General features: G+C 40.9%; 1 protein-coding gene across 1 annotated transcript; it reads left to right on the forward strand.

Annotated features, from left to right (window-relative positions):
* Window positions 1-1,553: 1,553 nt before the first annotated feature.
* LOC124545767 (endocuticle structural glycoprotein ABD-4-like) lies at window positions 1,554-26,889 on the forward strand. Its single transcript, XM_047124712.1, has 4 exons — window positions 1,554-1,569; window positions 10,746-10,951; window positions 19,084-19,223; window positions 24,951-26,889. The coding sequence occupies exons 1-4, from the start codon at window positions 1,554-1,556 to the stop codon at window positions 25,222-25,224; spliced, it is 636 nt and encodes a 211-aa protein (XP_046980668.1). The 3' UTR covers window positions 25,225-26,889.

Raw genomic sequence — 26,889 nt, forward strand, 5'->3', positions numbered from 1 at the left:
CACGTTTTTTCGACTTTAACCGTGTGCTTCATGTAAGCAAAGGAGTAAGGAAGATAATGGTGACATTAGATTTACAGACATTTCCGATTCAGCTTGATAATTACGGGAAAGAAATCGGTAATGTACAATGAAGTATTTCAGAGTTTACTTGAACTGTCTTACTAAAAGCTCAGTCAAATTAAAACTAATGAACAGAATTTGAAACCCGTTCAACCTTAACAGCAGTGCAACTACCTAATCATTCCGTCATCGCACTTCCTCTCTCTGGTGCAGCTGTAATATGTTTATAATAAATTTGTAATGAATCTGCAATTACAACAAGATTCTTTCTCACTCACACACTGTTGGAGCACTGTTTGGCGAAGGCCATTATACTGTGTTTTTTTATTTACTTTTATTGTTCCGATTAGTACTCAGTTACAGTACTTGAGATGTTACCGTGAATCCGGTGGACATGCTTTCACAGCAGGAGAACTACCCGAACGTTGGAAACATTTGGCTGTTGTTCTTACTACCACATATTCTAATGACATAACCCAAAAAACTATTATAAACAAACTTATACTCCACATATAGCAAAACTCGCTGAGAGTATAACTACATTAAACTACTCATAACTCCATTTTGTTCCTACGGAAAAAGGTTCCCAGTTTATATTTCAGTCAAACATTTGATTTATGTAGCATCACGTTCAATTTCAGTGAGAAGTTTATTTCATTCTTTTGTGTCATGGCTGTTAGAAATCGCTAGGTACGATAGTGCAAATCTCTTACCCATGTACGCAGTTAGAACTCGCGAATTACTTTACCAGAATACACGCCGCACAATTAATAAGTGGTTCATAACATAAGCTACAAACTGTGACTAAGTCTATTCACAGTAACGTATCACGTGGAACTGTAGGCACTGGATGTGTTATTCAGGTTCAGTAACCATTTTGGTGGTCTTTCGTACTACTGTAACAGTCTTAGATATGATGATTTCTCTACAGTAAGATGCCGATATCATTAATGTGTGAGTCCAGTAACAGTTATGCAGCAAAGATTTTGAGATAAAACCCTTATTTTGTTATCATGGTTCCATATTTTCTACTGGATTATTGGAATATTTCTGTAACCCAATCAGGTAACAATTATTTGGATACTCATCTGATATTTAGTTGCAGACAGTACGATTATTCTTATGGCAATTTTCATGTGTGAGTAGAGTTCACAAATTACTTTTATAAGTACTAAAAACGCCACTACGGCGCCCCCAGATTCTAGGAAATGTCAATCACTAATATGTTCCTAGCAACCTGGATGAATGTTAATATCAATTATGATTCGACATACGAGGCAATCCCTAAATTATTAAAGCTTTCGTAAGAAAAGTTATTTATATTTGGGCATTTATGGAAACAGCAGGACTTTCCACCATGAACTGAGCATCAGATCATCCCAGCCATCTGGAGAAAAGGAATATTAAGCAATGACGAAATCCTGAAACTGGTTGGTGCAGACACATAAATTTCGTTTTCGTCTCACAACTTCCGGCTCGCGATACGGTGACACATGCTTACTTCTGAAGGTGAGTTGAGATGAAGAATTAGACGATGTATGCATTACATCAAGCTGCTTCGTGTTACTTGATGTTCACGCTCCGAACAGCTCTGTCATTAGGACATCCAAATCTTACTTTTCTGATAATAGTTACAAACCCTTTCAAGTCTGACTTACGATGATGAAAGAGACTGGGGATATCGCATCTAAACTGATAATCGTGCTAGCAAAAGCACTTCAGTCTTAAAAACATCTTTGTCTATTAACTGACAGTTATCAGGAACGGTACAATCTCTCTCTGCCATCAGCTTACAAGTACGAATCCCGAATTTGATATCTAAAAGGCTTTCTGAGGAAAATTAGACGAATAAATTTTGGTGTTATTTCGAATGTTTCTCCTGTAAACAACTGATATTTCATTCTGAATACCTCTTTTACGAATATTTCATCCGTTAAAAATGTACTGCTCCAAAATTTCATGGGACTAATAGAATGAAAAAGTTATTCTGTGACGCCTCGAGCAACTAACATTATGGAAAGGAAAGAACAGCAGTATTTTACGAGCAGAGAGTATCCGACTAAAATGAAACCAGTTGCGTGTCTTCACACTAATCGATTATAGAAAGTTACAGACTTACAAAACTGACCTTTGAGTACCCTGTTCAAGAATAACTCTGTTTCTCATATCGACTGTCTAACAAGGAATTCTTCTGGTATTAAGTTTTAGCTTACATACTAAAGTCTTCTTTGCATAAACAGTTCAACGCTGTAAGAAAAGAATTTCAGCTATTAAGGCGAAACGGTGGACAGTTTAAAGTTTTCAAACAATCGAGGTGTGGAGCTGAAACCAGAGGTTTTTGAGCTCCAACATAGAAACTGTCTACTAGCTTCAACCAGCAGACGAGCATTAAGTTTCAGTAACGTGACATGAAGGAAAGTCTTATGCTATTTGCGGATAATTTACGGAATAAACTATGAAGATGCAGTTCTTTCCGATAACGTCGAAAGGTCTAATTTTTTGAAATAGTTGTTTTAATGTTAACATATTACAAATAAATTTCACCTAACATTTAATATTAGTTTTTACAGTCGCTTTTGGTCTATGGAATGAGAGAAAAAGATGAGGTGGATCTTGTCGACAAGTGCATGGTAATTTCCTTGAAGGAAGGAATATATTTTCCCACTATGTCAATCATATTTGCTGTATATTTTATTGAAGGAAAAAAACAACATTCAATTTAAAATTTAGTCTTGGCCACGAAAGCCACTACTCCAGTGCAGAGTTCCGTAAAATAGGTCTTGATGAAAGATTGCCGGCCGCGGTGGTCGAGCGGTTCTAGGCGCTTCCGTCCGGAACCGCGCGACTGCTACGGTCACAGGTTCGAATCCTGCCTCTGGCATGGATGTGTGTGATGTCCTTAGGCTCGTTAGGTTTAAGTAGTTCTAGGGGACTGATGACCTCAGATGTTAAGTCCCATAGTGATCAGAGCCATTTGAACCACTTTTGATGAAAGATTGTTGTAAAAATGTGTACTTATTCTAACCACAGTCGAAAACTAATTTAGCACATCTATGTTTAATATTTGAGACATAGAGCTCACATTGAATACGATGGTGTCCTGTAAATAAATAATGTCGTTCTGTGGTCCGGATTCATATCCTTTAAGGCATCCCTTAAGCACTTCAGACGAATGTCGGGTATTTGTATCATTAAGACTAAATACCGTGGTGTTCCTCTCCCCAGATATTTCTTCGATTCCTTGTATAGTGAAGATGGATGTTGGCTTTCATAATAATAAAAAGATATATTGGCGAATAAATACGCGCTGATTTAGCCCCAATGTGAGGAGAGAGAGACAATGTATGCAGAGGAAGACGAAAAAGGGCGGCTGACATGTGATTAGTTTCTAAGGTCAGCTGGGAGTGGGCTGACTTGGAAAATCGCTATGAGACATGGACCGATCAGGTGCAGCGGTGGAATTCAGAAAACAGACCTAGGGGGAGGTCACCAGACCGATGAAATTAGATCATCCTTAAAGCCTTTCGAAACAATGGGAAGAAACAACGTAAGATCACCTTAATTGAGGACAACTTCTGACAATGCACCTCGATATTTCACATGGAGATATCTCATTATTTTGTGCAGGGTATGACTGGAAATGATGATGATGATGATAGTTGTGGCAATAATGATTCAAAACTTGCGTTTTAAAAACAAGGAAAAATTAGAACAAAATACTTGCTGCTCGACCAGTCCACGGGTGTACTGCCGGTCCATAGTGTTCAACGGGCACAATATTTCGGCGATCAGACATGTCGCCATCGTCAGGTGCTCCCGCGAACAGCGCACCTGATTGCCGAAATATTGTGCCCGTTGAACACTATGGACCGGCAGTACACCCGTGCACTGTTCGAGCAAGAAATACACCGGGAGAAACTGAAGAATCACAAAATACTTGCTTATCCATCTTGTGCTGAACGTGTGATTCATCTCCACTGACGCCAGCGTAATCGAAAAGAGTCTAAAGTTGCTGCTTCCTACGCCCTTTTAAAAGTCATAATTACGAATATTGATAATAATTAACTGCATTTCTTCACCTAGTCATGTAGCTATGCAAATGGGTCATTATATAGAAAGGGAAAAGACAATGTTAAAAAGCAGTCCCGCAATGGATGATGTAATGAGCAAAAAGTTTGATACTCATCTTAATTAGTGAACATACTTATGGCTCTAAATTTCTTCTTGCTATGGAATGAAGTAAGAGTCCGGGTTTGTCGAACATTAGTGAAGATACTTATTTACATTTTCGTCGCATTTTGTTTTATGTACCATCCAGGCCGGCCGTTGTGGCGGAGCGGTTCTAGGCGCTTCTGTCCGGAACTTCGCTGCTGCTACGGTCGCACGTTCGAATCCTGCCTCGGGCATGGATGTGTGTGATGTCCTTAGGTTAGTTAGGATTAAGTAGTTCGAAGTCTAGGGGACTGATGACCTCAGATGTTAAGTCCCATAGTGCTTAGAGCCATTTGAACCATTTGCCATCCATGAATGGCAAACCACTGACATTTATGCATCAGTCTTCTGCAAACTGATAAAGAGAGTTTTCTCTCAGGCATACACAGATTTTATACTGCTCACTGGCCTCAGTCAACAAGTAGATAAAACACTGCAAAAGGATTTTCAACACAAATTACAGTTTCCATCATAAGAAGTCGTACTTGCCGCACGTTCAGTATACCACACGAAGGCTCACTCCCTACCTTGCATCAAGACGACGACTGTACCACACGAGCCTTGACAAAGACTAAATACTTTTGATGCGTATGACAAACGATGTATTACAATATGGGGTTATAGGCTGTTCTAGAACCGGCGATTAGTCTTATGAAATTCTATACGTAATTTTCTGCATACGTGAGTGATCAATAACAAATAAATACCTCTCTTGAGATAAGTAAAATTTATAAAGAAGAAAATAATTATATATTATCATACATAAATCTGAAACAGAGTTTTGTTGAAACTACAGTGTGTGTCTCATCGCCAAAATAATAAAGATTTTATATTTTCTTCCATATGTCTGAAAACTGAGGCTGCTTTTGAAAAATTATAGCAGTTCTTGGTTTAACAGATAGTAAAATGTTATGAGGAAATCCGTAATCAAAATATTTTAAAGTGGTAACTAAATACCATTCATGGTCAAATAAAACAAATGGAATTTTAAGGCTAATCAACTTCCTTTAAAATCAAAAACAAAATTTTTTTTACAAACCATTAAACAAAAACCCAGGGAAAATATGAAATTTAAATAAATACCGGTTGACAAACCTGAAATTCCCAAGTATTCGTTTTGTCAGTTTTCTATTAGAGACGAAAAAAAAGCGAACTGTGTTTCTAGCGTCTAAAAAATTTCATTTCCCTTTATTCATTAAGACATCTTTGAAATTATGAAACAGTCATACAAAGAAATATGCATGATGTACAAACACGTAAGCACAGTAACCAAATTAAGAAACATGATCCCGGACAGTTACTGTATTCTGGGCGAATCTGCTTCAAGTGTCTTACAACAGATTTTGTAAACGTCTCTACGGCAACCCCTACTCATGGCTGTCATAGAGGACAATGAGTTTCACCATCTGGCGTTTGCGCTTCGCTGTTGAAAGTCGCCAAAACCGATACCAGATGTCGGAGACGTCCTTAAACTATCTGGCTGCAGGAGTGTATTAATAGTAAAGAATAAACGTATTAAAACTTCACGCATGATATGGAATTTTTTCACGTATCTCAGTGTTTATGACGTCACATCTTTTGAACTATGTGTCACACAATTATATATGTGTGTAGATACATTTTGAGGCATATGTGGATACTTTTTGCGATTATGTTGCGAATGTGGTGACAAAGAAGTAATAAACTCAAACGTAATGCATGCTGCGGCAGTATTTCATGCATCTCAGTGTTTTTGACGTCATATCTTCAGAAGTATGCGTGGTATCCTGATGAACATTTGTAGGTTTACTTAGTGGCGTATTTGGATACTACCCGTGAAATTTATTGTGAATACAGTTAGTAGGACAAAGTAATACATAAACGTCAAGCATGATGCGGAATTTGCTCACGTTTCTCATTGTTTATGACGTCATATCTCCTCTGATCTATGGTAGGTAGGTTGTTCTTACTCCGACAGCGATTGTTAGCTGTCAGTGAGGGACATGTGTACCAAGTTTGGTTGAAATCCCCCCCCCCCCCCACTGGTTTCGGAGGAGATGTGGAATACACACACACACACACACACACACACACACACACACACTCTGAAACGTCCCCTTAGAAAAATTTATGAATGACTGTGCTGATAAACCTCTTACATTATTTGCTTTTCGAACAGCTGAGCAAAACTGAACGTACTGAGACATTACTCTCTTTACGTATTCTGATCAACACTAAACTGACACACAATATTTTTAGCGCAACGCAATCTGACTTTTAATAATCCCTACAAAAGAATGGCCCTGACTAACAATAACCTACACCTTTCATGAATCACTTACCTCACAAAAATCTTCGTTACTCAAACTACCGCAATACAGCGAGCGCCAATACTGCCAGCTAAATAAAAGATTCTTACTGCTGAAGTCACTAACTACTGATAGGCATAGTTAGCAAATGAAAGATTTTGATAAAGAACAAACAATGTATTTACCTTAATAGTGTTCAAAAGTCATTATATATATTATTATTATTATTCGTTACAGTCAACTTTGGACTACGCTAAGCATCAGTCATTTCTTGTGCTTTTTCTTGCGTTCTTCCCAGTACTTCTTCATTTTTTCTGAGTGGGCTTCTTTACGTTCTTGCGACCAGGTTGTTCCCGTCTTCTTTGATTGCGTTCGGTCTTTGAATCCCTGTATTTTGTTGATGGCATTCCTATATTCCATTCTGTTGTAAACTGTCTCTGGTATAATGTTCATTTCTGCAATGTCTTCTTTTACTTCTTTCAGCCAGTTAATTTGTGTCTTTCTGCTTTCCATGTATTCCAGGATTTTCTTTGCCGTTCTTTCTGGTGCCATTCTTTTGACATGCCCATAGAAACTCAGTCTTCTCTTTTTAAAGGATGTTGTCAGTCTTTCAATTTTCTCGTATAACTCTTTATTGGATCGCAATTTATAATCTTGTCCATCCTTTTTAGGTCCTAAGATCTTTCTCAGTATTTTTCTCTATTTCCAATTTCTCCAACAGACGTTTTCTGTTCAGTGGGATGCATTCAATCGCATACAAACTTTCTGGTTTTATTACCGCATTGTAGTGCCTGAGCTTGGCATTGATGGAGATCGACTTTTTATTGTATACATTTCGGCATAGCTGGTATGCCGTTTCCATCTTTATTGCTCTTTCCTGTAGTGAAACATTTGGTAACCCTGTCGGTGTAATCCATTCCCCTAGATACTTAAATTTATGAACTCTCTTAATTATTCCATATTTAGTTTGCAATGTCTGTGTTGGGTCTGTTTTGTCCTGTATCATCAGTTCTGTCTTTTCATACGATATTTGTAGACCTGTCTTCTCAGCAATCTCATGCAGCATTTCTATCTGAATCTTTGCTGTTTCGATGTCATCTGCCAATATTGCCATGTCATCAGCAAATGCCAGACATTCAATTTTTGTTTTATTTCTTCCTAACGTTATCCCATTTTTCACTCCAGCTTCTGCCATCTTCTTTCTCCATTCCCTGACCACTTTTTCAAGGACAATGTTAAACAACAGTGGGGAGAGCCCATCCCCTTGTCTAACACCTGTTCCAATTACAAACGGTTGTGACAATCTACCCAAAAACTTCACTTGCGATTTTGTTCCCGTAAGGGTTTCCTGGATTAGACTTCTGCTTTTATCATCAATCCCAAATTCTTCTAATGTGTTAATCAGGGTTGGTCTATCAATAGAATCATATGCTTTTTTGAAGTCTATGAATGTAATTACTAGATTTTTCGATGTGCGTGCGCGAAGTTGTATTATGGAGAGTAGACTGAATATCTGTTCACTGCATGATCTTCCTTTTCTAAACCCAGCCTGATATTCACCCAGTTCTTTCTCTACTTGATTTTCAATCCTGTTTTGTAGTGCCTTGGATAGGATCTTACAGGCCACTGATAACAATGAGATACCTCTGTAGTTATTTGCATTTGTCTTGGCACCCTTCTTATGTAACGGATGAATCAATGCTGTCTTCCATTCCTCCGGAATCTTCTCTGTATTCCAAATCTCTTCAAACAGCGCCTCGAAATTATTTATTAAGTTTTCTCCTGCGTATTTCAGTAGTTCCGCGACTAACGAATCTTTACCAGATGCTTTATTGTTTTTCAATCCTTTCAAGATCTCTTTAATTTCTTCTTTATTAGGTGGTTCAGAGTCTGGTAGCTTATTCTTAGGCTTCTCAAATGTCAAGGTTTCATCAGGTCTTTTGCAGCTTAGCAGCGTTTCAAAGTAGTTCGCTAGGTGTTGGCAATTTTGTTCCACGCTGGTGATCAGATTTCCTTTTTCATCTTTGAAGCAGAGTGTCGGTGGTTTATATCTTGTTATTGTAGTTCTGAATGTTTGAAAGAAATTGCGTGTATTGTTCTTAGAAAATTCATCTTGTATTTTCTGTATTTGTTGTGTGTCATATTTCCTTCGTTCACTTTTAATGATTTTCGTCGTTTCACGTCTTTGCGTTTTGAACTGCTCCCAGTCAGTTGGCCTTTTGGTTGAGTTGTATTTCTCCCAAGTTCTGGCTCTTTTCTGTAGTGCTTTCTCACAGACCTCATTCCACCAGGGATGCTTTTTCTTTTTGGTTAGTAAAATTGTTTGTTCTGCTACGTCTCGTATTGAGGTTGCAATTTCTTCCCATTTGTGACTTTTGATTTTATCTGTCTTTTCCTTGTAGTCGTCTAAGACTTGCTGATTGAGCATTAAGTCCTGTACTCTATATTTGGCTATTTTTGTTTCGTCACTCTTGTGACTTCTTTCTGGTGTTAATTTCATCTTAATTTTGGTCAGATAATGGTCAGAATCAAAGTTGGCCCCTTTCACCACCTGTACATCTTGAATGTCCCTTGAATTATCATAACTTATTGTCACGTGATCAATCTGGAACTCGCCAAGTAATTTGTTCGGTGATTTCCATGTTGTTTGTTTTTTGGGATTCTTCTGGAATATAGTTGTCATAATGTTCAATTTGAATTTCTCACAAAACTCAACTAATCTCTGGCCATTCATGTTAGTTTTAGTGTGTGCTGTAAACCTCCCTGTGCTTTTTGATAATTCGTTTCTTCCAATTTGTGCATTAAAGTCTCCTAACAGAATTGTAGTGTGTTGCTCAGGGATCTTCCCTATTGTTTCTTCCAGTTCCTCCCAAAATGTCTGCACTTTCTCTGGATTTTGTTGGTTGTCTTTATTTATTGGTGCATGGGCATTTATAAGTGTGTACTTTTTATTTTTATTTCTGAATGTTATCAATGATATTCTTGGTGATTTAGATTTAAATTCTAGTACCTTAGTAGAGAATGAGTTATGTATCACAAATGCTGTGCCATATACCCGAAGACCTTTTGTATTCTTTACTATCTGTGCTGGTTTCCCTTTATAAATATATATATATATATAATGTATTAAAATCAAACGTGCAATACATGCACACACACACACACACACACACACACACACTCTGAAACGTCCCCTTAGAAAAATTTATGAATGACTGTGCTGATAAACCTCTTACATTATTTGCTTTTCAAACAGCTGAGCAAAACTGAACGTATATATATATCTCAGTTCATGACATCAAGTCTTACAAATTTACTGTCTCTGATGGACACACGTCCAGATCATCCGCTCTCAAAACTCGGCCATCTCTCTCCCAACATCCACCACTGCTGGCGGCTCACCAATTGTGCAACGCTACTCGCTGTTAACATCTAACTGCCCAACACTACAATAGCGACTATTCCAACAATGCCACCCAGCCACAGACTGCACACAGCACATCCAGTGATTTTCATACAGAGCGCAACATGGCGTTACCAATATAAAAACTTAAACAGCCTACTTACAACTCACACACACACACACACGCATACGTTCTAATAATATGTGTGGACTTCCACACAATACGCCAACCCATAGGCTTGCTTTTTATAATTCAGACTTGCAATTTTAAGTAAAACGTCTGAAAAAAGAATGGAATTGCAAATATCGTCATACTGACTTAGTATCGTAATCTACTATTGATCAAAAATCCCCAGACTCTGGTTCGTTATAAGAAGTCCCTAAACTTTCGTAATCTACTATTGATCAAAAATCCCCAGGCTCTGGTTCGTTATAAGAAGTCCCTAAACTTATTGCGTCCGTCACTGTTTATTGCGGGAGCAGCATGTCTGTGTGAGACAGAATGCCTTTCCTAAAATGCCGGTTCCTTCTCGACGGTTACCTCGTAACGCTCCGTACAGTCCCGCAGAGAAGAGGGAAGATTTTCGTGGTGTCCTTCTGAAGTACGCGCACAGAATTAAAAGTAACCTTGGGCGGAGGAAATTGTTAGCGCGGTGCAGGGAACGACGAGAGGCAACGGTGTCGGTGGTGTAGGGGTCCGACCGGCTTATGGGTGGAAGGCGGGTTGCGAAAAACGCCAGAGCGGCGTGGCTGGGGGCGGTGCGGTCTCGGACGCTCCTCAGTGAAGACGCGCCGGCGTTGCATCACGCCCCCCGCCCCCACACCTCTCCTGTGGACACCTGCCCCCGCGTCGCCGCTGCCGCCGCCGCCGTCCCCGTCGCCCGCCGAGTATAAATACGCGCGCCACACGTTCGGCAGTACAGTCCACATCGACGCCTTCCACCTACGACCCAGCTCCAAAGCCGCAGCCGCAGACATGATGAAGCTGGTACGAACTCGACCACTGTTCTGATACGGTTATCTTGTGACCCACTCGTGGGACACTCCATTTTCGGATACATTTCTGCTTTAACGTATATGTGATTTTTGACTTGCATATTCAGAATTATATAGCGATGCCGTTACGACTTCGGTATTTATTATATGTCAACAGGCTTTCCTGGTCACTAAAGGTAAACTTATTCTGAGCTGTTAGACCCTGTCATGGATCTCTTCAAACTTCTTCTTCAAGCGCTAATGTTTCGAGCACTCTGCTAACTTTCAGGACTCGTTCAGTCTATCCGGATGCCCAAACATCGGGAATAATAGAAGAGTCCTGAAGGAAAACCGCAGCAGAAGGTTCTAAATGTCGACTACTAAAGAACTTCCAAAAGGAACATGGCGCAGTGTAGAAACTCATAAGATGTTACCTTCTGTAGTCATTGTTTACATTTCAAGTGAGGCCGGATTTTAATAATACCACCTCGTGATCGAATGTAGATGCGGATCTTTGTTAGTTGGACAACGATATTTAGGGCCGCTTCTTCACAGGGATGATTTTAAAGTGTCTTCTGGTTTCGGTAACATAAAACGAATAGGTAGAAAGTGGATGGTACCGAAGATAGTCGCAACCACTGCGATATTTCGCTTAGTTTACCTATCCATCACTAAATAGGTCAGTGCAGACGATACGAAATCATTGCGAGAAGGTTTCTAAAATAACACGACGCTGCATTCTAGTGCGAAGTATCCCTGAGGAAATATCAATTACAGCACCTGATTCAGTTCTAAGGTAGGAAGGTTTGAGTTTGTGGTCTCTTCCTGTTTCAGAACGGAAGGTTGCTTTGTGAATGACTGAAAAGAAATTTTGTCGAGCTCATTTTTCAAGAATCGTTCTGTAACGTATCACGTGTTTCTTTGGAAAACATCTAAAAACAGTCTCTATAGCCGAACTGGGATCTCCGGACACCCAGTCTGTGTTGGTGTGTTGTCATCTCGATTAAATTTAGTCGTTCCATCTAATGTATTTTATTAGAAATTTTCTGCTGGCAGTGATGACGTAAGACAGGAAACTCTTGTTCGTTATTGACAATGTGCAAAGAAAAGTTTTCAGCTGGACGTACTGGAGTAAGGAACCTGAGTAAGTACGGAACAGAGACTTGGAGACTGAAGAACAGCGAGAAAACGTAGAAAAGTTGGAAATTAGACGAAGACGTCAGATGGAATAAATGAGTTATCATGAAACAAGGATTCGTAGGGAATTAGAACAAGTGGTGTAACGTAAGACACGTGACCACGAAGAGCTCTGGAAGAGAAAGAAAGATAACTCTCCGTCCTTGTCGAGATAATTGGAGTTGTAGACTTACGTGCCAAATAGTGTATGTGGGAGGGACTCCATCGGCCGTGTCTGTTCAAAGAATCGAGCGTTCGCCTCAAGTAATTAGGGAACAACACAGAAAACGTAACACATGTTCGATTGGACATATGAAGCCATCCAAACTCAGTGTATCGTCACAATCAGCGCGTCATTAATTCGATAGCTTTAATTCGATATCTCAGCCTAGCGATCATGTGTAACGCCGTAGAAATGCCATGGGAAGCTTGACAGCGACAGATACCACTACTGTAAATTAGCAAATTTTGCATAGTTGTAAAGTGGGCAACAATTTCAAATCTGGTTATCTCCAAAAACACAACGAAGCTAAGATTTGACGCGTACTTATTACAACCGACAATTTTTTTCCGGAATATGAAAACATTCACTGTTCAGTCTGTATTACAGAAACTCTTTTGGGAACGTGACTGTTGACAGATGTATCAAAGACTGAGAAACGGTTGAAGAAAAGACGAAGGTTGTCGGTTGGTTTACATGTTTATAAAATTTTCGACGTGGGTTTGTAACTCGCTAGTCGCATGTTATATTCACGCTGCTAACTGGAGTCCACCGGCCGCTGTGGCCGAGCGTTTCTAGGCGCTTAAGTCCGTAACCACGTAGCTGCTGCGGTCGCAGGTTCGAATCCTGCCTCGGGCATGGATGTGTGTAATGTCCTTAGGTTAGTTAGGTTTAAGTAGTTCTAAGTCTAGGGAACTTATGACCTCAGATGTTAAGTCCCATAGGGCCTAGAGCCATTTGAACCATTTTAAACTGGAGTCCCAGCATTCTAGTTGGCTTTTGAGAGTTTATGTTTTCCCAAAATCCATGTCTACTCTCATAAGGCAATGTATTCAGTCTAACCCATCTTTATGATTTACGGATATTTACCTTCTGACTTCCTCTGCTATGTACTTACTTGTTTTTTTCAGTGGAATATGGGGGTTTCGGGTGGCTATAGAATTCGCAAGATATTGTTTCCATTTATGGTAATTGCCACTGTTCTAAGGATAGTTACCCTACAGGCATCGACGTCAAGCTTTAAGTGAGGAAGAGACTTTCAGTGAAGCCAAAGTGGTCGCTGACCAGTTCTGCTCCAAATTATCTAAACAGTAGCCTCAAAAAGTAGCTCAGCCTTGAGCATCGCGTCCGACTAGCCCCTTGCAAAATGGGAGACCACGCGTAGGTCACTACTGCCTCACCCACTACGAGTCGCGTTCGTCTCGTGGCTGAGAACGGCGTGACTGGGGTCAAGACGACGTCTTTCGAGATCTCGAGGGCTCCCGCAGACGCGTATGATACAGTCTGCAGCGCTGTTTTCTGATCGTCTCTCAATCAACAGCAGTTACCAAAATTTCCAAATGTGTCATCTACAGCTCACTATTGTCTTGCTCGATTGTGTAATTAAAATCGAGGCGCAGAGGAAATTGACTGCAAGTTTTCAGGTTACCGACAGACTGACTCGTACCTAAAGCTCTTTTGTAGATCGTACTACTGTTGTTTGTATTCTTCTGGACTTGTGCTGGTCAAACTTCGCAGTCAGATGAGGGACCACATCTGTAAATTTTAATCAGAACGCTTATCTCATGCATTTTACCATGCACAAGCAGGAGTAACAAAAACTGACTACCAACACCGAGAAATATTTCTTATTGCAAGTGCCAATCTAAGGAAAGAGTATAAAAGTGCATGTAGACATGTACGCCCCCATGTACCGTATTACTATCCACTTTTATAAATAGATAAGCAACCCCTGTAATGTTCACTGCCAAAAAGCCTTTCACGGCGTTAATATACGACCATCAGCCATTCTCCCAAGAATATTCCACACAAGGGATGAGTTTACTCTGACTAAGCACTTACTCCATATTTTGAAAGACTGCCGTTGAGCGTCCTGAAACAAATTTTATCAAATGCTTCTAGCAGCAAATTCGATATTTTGTCAGCAGATTAAGGCATAGCAACGGAACGTCTTTCATTGTTTTCAGCTAGGCTGTAATTACCAACCCACTGAACGTGACAGCAAAGGATTCCGCGATTGACATTTTCTTAAAAAAATTTTTATGGAGTACGTAGCTGCCTCGTCAGACCCTTGTATAGAACAATGTTTCGGCCACTGTTGCGAATCGCCTTCAGCGGGGTTATTTATTTATATATACAACACTGATGAAGGCCTTTAAAACGTAAGAATAAACGTAAGTAATTCAAGAAGTTACACGATCTTTAACTCATGTTCATCTCTGATGGTACAGGAAAATGTGAATGTCCTAAATCATTGTTGGTGGGATTATCATCAACAATGCCACATATCGTCACGCCATGAAATACAAAGAGAGATTTGGAACTTTTAAACCAGGGACACCGGTGGAAAAACTGCCTACCAGGAAATTTATACCACCACGTCTCCTCCATTTGTCAGACATAGGTTGGTAGTGAAAAGTTGTTCCACCTCCAGGATTCGAACACGTTACGTCTGATTCCAGTGCCATCACATAAGAGCACGTTACTGATCTCGGTTACAGGCTATGAGACTAGCGCTTTAAAGACCTTAAATTACTAAACGTTTCAGGTAATATTGGCATTTTATTGCACTTCAAGTGCATGACGGCTGGGAGTTGAGGGCAGAAAAATAGATTGGAGCTTACAGCCGCATTGATATTGAGGTCAATAGCCCCTTATCTGGACGGTGCAGGGAAAGAGAAGGAAGTGTTACTAAAGGAACCAACCCGCAAAACATTCAGGCGATTTGGGGTAACCGTTACAAACCTCAACCAGGAAGAGCGAGCAAGGATGTTGAACATAGGCTTCGCCTGTCTGACTAAACCCATTTAAGATTTAGGAAACAACATATTTTATATGAGTGTGAGAAAAAAAATAGATAACTCTTCAAACGTATTCGTGTGTATTTCCTGTGCTGGCTTTGAGAGCCAGAAAGGAAGGCGAAACTACTTTCATACCCGCGTATGGGCAAGCAATATCCGTGTGCTGACATATTAACTTGCGACAGTACTACGAGTAAATGGTTAACGCAGCAGTACAAGGAAGATTAGGTGTCACCTCATTGGATTTGTGCTTATATTAGAGAAAATATTACTCGCTGATTCTGGTGGATGAATTTGTCTGTTGCATGTAAGGAAATCCGGACAGCCCATTTGTTTTACAGGACGTGTCGCTGCGCGCAAACACTAAAAATTCAAATTAGCTCTCCCGGAACACCTGGACACCTCGTCCATCCTTCCATAATGCATCTGGAGGAGGACAAGGAAACCGGTTTCGGGAGCGATTAATTAAACAAATTGTGCCAGCAAGATACTCATTTACATATAGGAGGATCTTCTTAGTTTCGTTTATTTAATTCTTCCCAACTTCCATAGTGACCGCGGCGCTAAGCCAGACGCGTAGGTAGTGGCAAACGCATTACGTGTCGCTGTTTATCACCCGACACGCATAAATCCGTCCCTTAGTACGCCGTTAGGCGTCTGCGGTCGGCTGAACGCACGTGTGTCGGAAGGCCGGATTATTAACGCACAGCGACCCACTGACGGAACACACCGCACCAAGGGGGACGAGGTCCTAGACTCGGACGTAAAACTAATTTACGCCGCGAAATGAGTACTGTCTTCCCAGGTCGAGGTTGAAGCTGTCTCGCGGCTGGGGGTGAGCTGCTACTGCGCCTGCTTTCGACAAAGTTCCTCCAGTTCCTTTACTAATGAATGTGTCCAACATTCACGAAATTGGGCAGATGGACTCAAAAAGGACCTGGGATTATAATTTGGCCCAGTGACTGGAACGTCATTCGTTTTTCGAAAGAAACACAAATCGACAATTAATCAGATAATTTACATGTTCCAGAGACATAATAATTTTCAACTTATCTTTGATAATGAAAACAGGCTGAAGCAATGAATTAAAATTGGTACCAAGGCCAGGACTGGAACCCAGGTCGCTTGCTCTCTGGGCTGATGCACTAACCGCTGCGCCACCTGGGCACTACGCTGTGAAAATTCGAGAAGTAGCTCCAAATTAAATTTTTAAATTATTATTCTAAAATAGCGTAAAAGTAAAACAAGGTTAATAGAGTATACTGCTAATAAATCAGGTCATGCATATGAAACTGGAGTGGATTAAAAGTGGTAGTTTTGCTGTTTGGGCAGCAAAATATCTGACAATGACCAGAATAGAGAAGATATGAAACGCAGTCTGGCAACACAAAGAGAAGTCTTTTTGAAAGCGAAAGATATTTTAATATCTAATTTAAATTTAAATGTTTGGACTTTTTCTCTGTAAATATTTGCCTAGAGGGTAGCCTTGTGTGGAAATGAAACGTGAACGGTAAGTAAATCAGACAAGAAGAGAAAAGAAGGCCTTGAAACGTGGTACTACAGAAGAATGCTTGGGTTCATAGGTAAATCGAGAAGCTAGTGAGGAGCTATAGAATCTAATAGGGGAAAAAAGAAGTTAACGACGCAATTTGATTAGAGAGGATCGGTTGACAGAACATATTCTGAGATATGAAGGAATCGTTAATAGTAGACTAGTGGGAAGTTTGGAGGCCAAATATTATTAAGAAAGACCAAGGTTTGAATAGAGAAAGCAGGTTCAAAACTATGCAGGTATCAGTAGTTGTGCGGGGATGAAGAAGCTTACACGGGATAAACTAGCATAGAGAAATAAATAAATTTTGGGACTGAAAACTAAAACAGCAACAAATGTAGAAACATTTTCACATAGACGTTCATTCCCTTAATTTTATGGGCATTTCTCGACATCACTGTGCTTTTAGAAAGCTTTGTCTGTTATGGTCACTAAACTTTGGCCAGGTGATTTGGTAGGATGTATTGCTGACTGTATGTGAAAAGCGTATCTTTCGTTCTTCTAGCTTGTCACTACACTTGTGCTGTACTCTACTCAGTCGTTTGCTTTAACGTCCAAGTGTAATACGATACGTTGAAAACAGTAGCTGCAATCATTATCAGTATGTAAGATATGCGAAATCTACTACGCGGTCTCAATGTTTGGTTCTCAAAAGGAGGAGTAGTCTTGAGAAATAGTCAGAGTAATAAGCAACGAAACAAAAATTGTGCAGTTTGATCATATTTTTCAATTATTGTTTCAGTCCCCTCTTTCATTTATTCACACGCCTCTGAAGCCAAATTTTACGTAAATCTTGGTTATAATGTAGAGAATAGGAATTAACTTCCCACATTTTATTTTCTTGTAAATTCAGAGCGTCTCAGACTACGTTATTGCTGAAGGCACAGGACATTTTGCATGAAGTTCGGTCTTTCAGCTTCCCATCATTCGTGTGTGATCACTGTTCTCTTATCATCAGTTATGTTATAGACGCACTTTTGACTCGAACATGATCATTCCCGCTTATGGGCGTCTACAAATTTTAGTTTCGTCAGACACACATGCCAACAGATTTTGAACATCATCAATAGGAAAGGAGTTTTGCTATTTGGGGAGCAAAATAACTGATGGTGGTCGAAGTAGAGAGTGTATAAAATGTAGACTGGCAATGGCAAGGAAAGTGTTTCTGAAGAAGAAAAATTTGTTAACATCGAGTATACATTTAAGTGTCAGGAAGTCGTTTCTGAAAGTATATGTATGGAGTGTAGCCATATATGGAAGTGAAACATGGGCGATAAATAGTTTGGACGAGAGAGAATAGAAGCTTTCGAAATGTGGTTCTACAGAAGAATGCTGAAGATTAGATGGGTAGATCACATAACTAATGAGGAGGTATTGAATAGGATTGGGGAGAAGAGAAGTTAGTGGCACAACTTGACTAGAAGAAGGGATCGGTTGGTAGAACATGTTCGGAGGCATCAAGGGATCATCAATTTAGTATTGGAGGGCAGCGTGGAGTGTAAAAGTCGTAGAGGGAGACCAAGACATGAATACGCTAAGCAGATTCAGAAGGACGTAGGTTGCAGTAGGTACAGGGAGATGAAGAAGCTTGCACAGGATAGAGTAGCATGGAGAGCTACATCAAACCAGTCTCAGGACTGAAGATCACAACAACAACAGTTTCTCATGTTAATGCCGCCATTGACTCACATCCGATTCAGGCATCTCACCTTTGGCATACACAGAGTTCGCTGGAAGATGATTTATAATGATGATTTAAACTGTAATTGCTACAGATGAAATTTGTTGACAGCCGTAAGTGGAAATGTTCATGCCGAAAAGTTGTACACAGGTGGCTGACTCAGTCGTCTTCAAACATTTCATTTGTTGAACAAACAGTAATGAGTGGCTGAGGTCATAGAAAGCAGGCTTTTGTAAACAACGTCAACTGACTGACGGGAACATGGTGCCGCTCAACCAGATAATGTTTGTCCGTAAAGGTCTGAGGAATCTTCCAAACCAATACTTGGTGAGCAAGGGAGCAACGGTGGTGACTTTCATAGTACATATTCGTCAATGAATCTCAGTGTTTTAAATTCCTGTAACGTTGGTTGTTTACAGAGTCAAGTTTTGGAGGCGTACACTTCATACTAATCCATAGACTGTTCACCAAAGTCTAAATCCTGACACTGTTGTTAGAGATCTGTTAGTTTCATGGGGACCTTAAGCTCTCTCTGGTCTATTCTAGACATTTATGTGCCCAAATAACGTACCACGAATTCTTGTCTCTCATGAGCAACACAGTCAGGGCCCATCGCCACCATCTACATTACAAACTCCTAAACTACAGAACACTAGATATTTTCTGCAGTCCCTATTTCTCGCCGACAAGTCTAGACGCCTCTCTATGTGTGCAGGTCTCCCTGATCGTCGCTGCCCTGTTGGCGGTTGCCACCGCCCAGAGGTACAACCTGAGCCCTGCCGACCTGAGGGCTGTGCCCATAATCGCCTACAACAACGTCCCGCACGCAGCCGCCGACGGATCCTACGAATACGGGTAAGACCCCTACACGTATGCTCCGTGTAGCGAGTGAGAATACGCCAACTCTACAAACATCGAGGTTCGCCACATTTTCCTTTCCTGTGCCAACCGCTTCATGTCACACTACGTCTTAAACATAAGTCTTCGCTTATTAGTTGGTTATATTCTACTCTCTACTCCTTGTGTTTTCCATTTATTCCTTTCCTTCCCAACTCTGTCGAGAATATCCTCATGTTTATGATTACGTATCTCAATGGTAAAAGCAGAACCCTAATGGGATCACTTCGTTGTCTGTCTGTCTGTGAAGACCACTGTATGTCAGGAACGAGAAGAAATATCAAGTTCAAAGTTATTCCACATACTAAAGTCTTTGGTCCCTTGACGATGTAGGTCAACGCGATCAAAATACAGGCCCATTTTGTGTAACTTGCAAACTCACTCATTAAAGCCATCCCGTTGAAATATAGGTAAAAGGAAGGCTTCAGAGCACAAGTAAAGGAAGAAACCTGAAATTGGTCAATTTATTACCTATGTTGAACTGGAGGGGGCGATCTGTAGTGATTACCTAGGAGAAGAAGAACTTCGTAGCCGAGATCGCTATAAAAACTTAATTGTAGACAGTCGATTTCGGTAAAACTTAATTTTACATGTTCAGATCTTCAAAGAGATTATTACAAAAATCTAAAGCCAGATACAAAATCTTCCCACTTAATTTATAGGTACATAAAACATGAACTGAGCGACGCATTGGAGCCGGCCGTAGTGGCCGAGCGGTTCTAGGCGCTCCAGGTTGGAACCGCGCGACCGCTACGGTCGCAGGTTCGAATCCTGCCTCGGGCACGGATGTGTGTGATGTCCTTAGGTTAGTTAAGTTTAAGTAGTTCTAAGTTCTATGGGACTGATGACCACAGCAGTTAAGTCCCATAGCGCTCAGAGCCATTTGAACCATTTTTTTGAGCGTACGTCACAATTCTTCTGCCAGCCTGGTAGGCAAGGCGAGTTATGTTATGGAAACGATGTTTTGGCGGCTTTTTGTGTGTCTGGTACAAGATGTTTGTAATAAACTTTCTGAATATCTGAAGACGGTAACTTAGTTTTACCGAAACCGGCTACCAACAGAAAACTTTTATTTTATTTTATTTTATTTTTTACTGGCTAAGAAGAGTTCTTCTTCTCCTAAGTGAAATGTTAATTTGTAATTATATCACATAAAAATATTTTTGCCGTTACAAAATTACATCGGATTCTTAATCCGTAAAAAAACTCAGAAACTGCTATTGAGATTTTGATGTGGTTTTGAGTTACAGGAAGAGTAATTCACTAGAGGGATTTCTGTGCATAATTTACAAACATCTCTTACTAACTGGGTGAGCTGCGATGAAGAGATCCCATGCTGAATAAACGTTATCTGTGGCGTCCAATAAACGTTATCTGTGGTGTCTGCTTTATTTTGTTGCAAGTCTTCATAAACTCTGTCTAATATCAATCATCTGTGCCTTACAAATCGGCATCCAGTTCTTGTTCTATTATATCAGCGGATAGTTTCTATTTCCTAGAGGTCGAGAAATCGGTGTCTCCTATAGCTTTTCTTTGTGATAGGAATTGACCTGAGTTGCTGGTGAACCACAGCAAAAAATCTTGGGCCTCCAGAGTTCATTGTAGAGCTGATTTATGGTTACAAATCTCGTTATCAAGCTAAAAATATCTAATATTTCTTAAGCGCTACGGACTTAAATAAATGCAGTAACGAAAATTTTAGCTTGCGTCCAAGAAGTACACAACTGACAATGGAGTGGAAAACAAAGTGTTGCTGTATCTTAGGCCAGTGTTTTGTTGTAAGACAATCAGATAGCTGTTAGCAGTATTTGTATCTTTTTTTTTAACTGTTAAAAACAAAATTAAATTCATTGTCCTGCGTGTTGTTATGGTGGAAGAAACTGGGATGGCAAGCAACCACTGGCGATTAGTAGTAACAATTTTCAGGATACTGATACCCGCTGTCGAACTAAATTGCAACGGTAACGTATGAGGTCGTTGTGTTGATATTTCGGTGAAATCTACTGTCGCACACTTAGCTTGCAGCAGCTGTGAAATTTCGGCAAAGTTGCTGGGAAATATGTGACACTCCAGATGGAAACTTACAACGACGGAACTTCAGCGTGGTAGCTGTGAAATTTATGTACAGCGTTGCAGTGTAGCGCAACTTTCTCCAAGGAATACTTACATACCAGATGACACTTGTAGAAGTCTGCCGGAATCAAGCGGGCGACTTCTACGAGTGTCAGCGGCGAGAAAGGAGGCACTGTGTCTTTCCGGAAAAGGATATCCACGTTCCCAATCCTTAAAATCTATTTTCGAGTCACAGAAATCTCCTTCTGTAAGACTTTCTCTTGGCCCACCACGCTATAGGCTACTGCAGATTACGTTCTGGGCAGATCGTCTTACAAACCGCGGGGGGCTTCGACGCGTACCTGTCGTAACGAACTACACCGGCCGTTATTTGCTTCTTTATGGATGCGCACTGACGTAAAACAATTCACAAGACCGCTTTTCCAGCTGAGAGGTGAACACTGTTGACCCACCCACGATTCCGCGTGGTAAAGCGAAAGCGTTTCACACCCACTATGTTCTCTTAACACCCGAGGCCGATTCGTACGTATTCTTTGGGTAGCTTCAGAAACTGCGGAATGCAAGATAAGATTGTTTCGTCTACCGTCCAGAGTTTTCCAAAGTGTGCTGCTGACATTATGCGTGCGACCTGTGAAGTGAAAGCAGGAACAATTTGTCAGGTGTAGCAGCAGACCAATATATCGCACTACACAGCAAGCGACACTAATGTGATTATTTACCACAACACTTGTCGATAACCTTACATCGATACACAGTACAACAACATGCCGGTAGTGTTTGCTTACGCTGAAAAAATCATCCGACAGGTGTGGAAGAAAATGTAGGGCTGAGAGTCGTGCTTTCAGAAGCGGTTTTTTTCGAAAGTCACGAGAGAGCCGTCGGTGGATGCCGTAGCCAATGGGTAATTCAATAAAACGCTTCTTCTGCTACCACAAACACTGTCTCGGGCGACCTTTAAAAAACCTACCAAGTCTGCAATTGAGACATACTTAGGTCAGCTACAAGAACGAGAAGGTGACTTCGTAATACGTCAACAGCTCGGTAATACATACCTGGCAGGGTGAAGAAATATTTGAAATCATGAGCCCGAAAACGATTGAGAAAGCAGTTCATCTTCCCTGTAAAAGAGGCAAGTCCTCGGTAATTGATTAAACAGGAGGGCGAGAGCAACAGTGCGACTGTTTCCTTATTTTCCGATCCACGCAATCACATACGAGGTTAATACACCTCAACTTCATTTGAATATTTTAAATTATCGAATGACCAACGAAAAGTGAGAACCATGACTAATAAATTACTACCCTAGAAGGAAGTGCTATGTTATTTGCAGTGACACAGCTTCAGTCTCTAAGTTTCACTTGCGACGTAGTTGTGGCAGTTGTATTTAAGTTGGCCGAAGGAAGAAAACATCGCGTTTCTCGTACAATCATGTCTTCGGACGACAGGGTGCTTTTGTTGTGGTCTGCCTGAAAAAGATTTAACAGCTTTTTTCAATGAAAGAAGTGCTTAGCCTGTGACCTGAGTCGTGAATGTAAGTACGAGACATAACGCTTATGTTTAACCGCTCAACTTCCAATTGCGTTAGCAATACTCGAGACAGTTTACTTCGGAGCCCTCTTTTGCATTTCCGGTTAAATTTTCTGTTCGTTTTCTAACGTATTCCGTGTGTATAACTACTTAAAGTAATCTTAATGACTTACTACTAATTTTGGTTCAAAAATGGTTCAAATGGCTCTGAGCACTATGGGACTTAACTTCTCAGGTCATGAGTCCCCTAGAACTTAGAACTACTTAAACCTAACTAACCTAAGGACATCACACACATCCATGCCCGAGGCAGGATTCGAACCTGCGACCGTAGCGGTCACGCGGTTCCAGACTGTAGCGCCTAGAACCGCTCGGCCACTCTGTCCGGCTACTAATTTTGGAATTACTCCTTTTTAAGTAAACTGTTTGATGTAGGATTTGAATATATACTAGCGAGAGGAAGATTATGAAGTAAAGCAGAAACTAAAGCAATTACTTATGAAAAGTATTCTTTCAGTCAATCTTTTCACATTTATCACTATTTAGAAGAAGTTACATTAATGACTTTTATCTGTGTATCACTTCTCACACTACATGCACTCAAACCGTTTTAGTATCAGATCATGGTCTCCCACGCTAACATTATTACCATCTGCCCCTCCAACACTTCCCTTTATCACCAAGTTCACTACTACTCTTTGCTCGAGGCTGTATTCTTTCAAATGATCCTGTTTTTCAGTGAAGCTGTATCATAAATGTCTTTTCTCCACATTTCTATTCAGTACTTTTTCATTAGTTGTCAGATGCACTCGTCTAATCTTGTTTTCTTCTGCAGTAAGATATTGCTAAAGCTTCTACTGTTAGCTGCCTCATTCTATAATCTTATTTCCTCAGTGTTCCTTTACGTAATTCGACAACATTTAAGTATCGGTGTTTTACTTTTGTTGATATTCATGCCGTTTGATGTTAAGTTGGCACATAACAACATTTCCCCTACTCCTTTGTTTTACTGTCAATCTGTATTATTTGCTCATTTGACTTTTCATCCCATTCAACAGGCCTTTTAATTGATCTTCACTTTCACCAGCGAATCTTATTGATATCCTTCCACTATAAATATTAATCCCACTCCTGTCCGTCATTAGATCCTTGCAGTACAGGTTGAACATTAGGGAGGGAAGACTGCCCTTGCCACAAATTATTTTTAATCTAATATTTGGATCTTCCATTCTTTTTGGGGCCTCTTTATTTTTACATACTGCACCTGGACCGAGCGAGGTGGCGCAGTGGTTAGCACACTGGACTCGCATTCAGAAGGACGACGGTTCAATCCCGCGTCCGGCCATCCTGATTTAGGTTTTTCGTGATTTCCCTAAATCGCTCCAGGCAAATGCCGGCATGGTTCCTTTCAAAGGGCACGGCCGACTTCCTTCCCTAAGCCGATGAGACCGATGACCTCGCTGTTTGGTCTCCTTCCCCCCAAAAACAACAACAACAACTGCACCTGGTGGTTATAATTAAAATACAGCTGTCACGGAGATCCAGGTTTGGCTGTAAGTATCGTAAGGCAGTGGAAGTCGATTGATATGCTAATACAGTAATGAGGAACCAAATTATGCCGCAAAAAAGTAGTTCCAATTTTGGTCACCAGGTGCAAATCTGGCGCTATACAGCACCGTGTTAACATCTGCGGTGCTGATATTGATATTGAGCAAACTGTGTAAGCATCGGTTAATAATAAAATCAACAATAGGCCTTTTTCACTTTTTTGGTATTATCTGCCCACGTCCCATCCCTAATGCATTACATACGAAAATATTTTTATATATCTTTCTCGAGTTCACAGCGCCAGATTTTCACCTCGTGGCGAAAATAGGAACTATTTTTTTCGGGCGTAAATCGGTTCCGTATAACGTAGTAGAATATCAGCGAAGTTTCGCTGCCATACGATAATTGAACTGGACCTCTGTGAATAGCTCCACTTTAATTGTATTACATGTCTTTCCCCAAAAGCTGTATTATAACACCTACGACAAGGGAGAATGTCGCACGAGCAGTTGTTCACTGTGACCTTTTCTGTGGCAGATACGAGACAGGCAACGGCATCTTGGCCCAGGAGAAGGGCTTCGTCAAGAACCTGGGCTTCGTCGACCAGGAGACCCAAGTGGCCCAGGGGTCGTACTCGTACACCGGGCCTGACGGCGTCGTCTACACCGTCACCTACACGGCCGACGAGAACGGCTTCCAGCCTCAGGGAGCCCACCTGCCCACCCCACCACCGATCCCAGCGGCGATCCAGCGCGCCCTCGACTTCATCGCCAGCCAACCGCCGCAGCCCGAGAACGCCGGCAGGAAGTAGGCGGGGTCGTGTCTACAGCAGCGACCACGACTGCGACGACGGTGACGACGACGACGTAGACAACGGACTCGGACGACGCAGCTTTGGAAGCATCTACAGTAAACCACCAGCCCCCAGAACTTCCCATCTATATGGACCGAGGCACATGTAGACCACTTCAGGCGACCATCATCTGTTAACCTGTTCATTCAAACGGATCGAAAGTTCAAGTTACTTTCTTGGATTCGAACTGCTCCAGAAGCATAATGATTCACTCAGTTGTAAGTAAGGGCAGTGTATTTAGAATGTTTCCTCTATAATGTATGGTAGGACGTTGTGTTTCTCTTCCTTCCTCTTTCACTGTCTCTTCCCATTTGTCTTCCTCTCTTCCTTTTTGTGAATAGATCATGTGTCTTCTAGTAACTAGTTCGATGATTTCTACTTTGCTTATTTTATAGACTTCCCTATTACAAGTTGTGTCTCCAATCGCATTGCATAGTAAAATTTCTGGAAACTGAGTTGCTACAGGAATAATACAATTCCTTGTGAGTTGTTTCTTCGTTTCTTCCGTGGTATCTGGTTGTGCACTGTATTATTCCTACGGTCTCTCTCCCACTTTCTCTTTCTATCTCTTATCTTGTTTCTTTCCATTCCTTTTTCCATTACTAGTAGGTTTTCGATCTTACAGCAAAAATGCTTATTGTTTTTGCTCCTCTTCTCTGTAGATGGTAGTGATAGCGACTCTGCATACTAGCTCTGTACTGTGAAGTAGTCTCTTACTTTTCGCTTATGCTTCTGCACATTTCACTTACTACTACAGAAACAAGCTTCTGCATGCCCAGATGGTAGTTTCAACCTACCGGTGCAAGGAAAGTAAACGTGCCAAGGACTCTATTAAACATCACAAACCTTCTTCTCTTTTTCATGGTCAAGCAGACGTCGTATCTCTCTGCTTCACCTCGCACGTCCTTAATTCGCAGCGAGCTCGTGGCAGCAATCTTCCAGCTCCGTTGAGCAATAAGACATAGCCGGTCCCTTCAGACAATACGTAATTAAAATTTCTAATTCCTGCCTCGCTTTTCATACAAACGGACGGCGGCAGCGTGGCTCGCCGCTCCTTTCGTTAGAGCCGATGACTCAGGCGGGTACTGCTGCAGTGGTAAACCCACTACTGCCGCCATGTAACAGAATAAACACAAGCTGCCCCGCTGGGGAACTGTTCTGCTGCGAGTCCTCTGACCTCAGAATGTGCTGCGAACGGTGGCGAAGAATTGTAGGATATGCGGTGGTTCTCTGTGGCAGTCTTCCAGCGCTAAACACATTTAATTTATTATATTGTACTGAAGCTTAAGAGCTCTTGCTTGTTGACGCCCGAAATTTTATACTACTGACTGGGGTGTTTCGTCGAGTTACATTTATTGTAAACCCAGGCACTTTCAACTTGGATAAAATTTCTGGCGTCATTCCGGTTAACGTATACCTAAACTGTGTACGTACGAATGGACGTAACATCTCTCAAGAGTTTATCTCGTGTGGATAGCTCTGGACATTTTTCTACAGTTTATTAATGTGCTTATCGAGATGGAAGCGTCCATTTCTTAGTCCATTTTTTGTACAACACGTATGTTTGAAACTACATATATTTATATTTTTTTGATGAAATAAATTCAGGAATTATTGTAAAAA

Source organism: Schistocerca americana, chromosome 8 (assembly GCF_021461395.2).
Source record: "Schistocerca americana isolate TAMUIC-IGC-003095 chromosome 8, iqSchAmer2.1, whole genome shotgun sequence".
Taxonomy (NCBI): domain Eukaryota; kingdom Metazoa; phylum Arthropoda; class Insecta; order Orthoptera; family Acrididae; genus Schistocerca; species Schistocerca americana.

What these genes read in the sequence shown, in the direction of transcription:
- LOC124545767 (XM_047124712.1), top strand. An exon ending in CCGCAGACATGATGAAGCTG is followed by an intron (nt 10,952 to 19,083) that starts GTACGAACTCGA and finishes CTATGTGTGCAG; the next exon opens with GTCTCCCTGATCGTCGCTGC. An exon ending in GACGGATCCTACGAATACGG is followed by an intron (nt 19,224 to 24,950) that starts GTAAGACCCCTA and finishes TTTCTGTGGCAG; the next exon opens with ATACGAGACAGGCAACGGCA.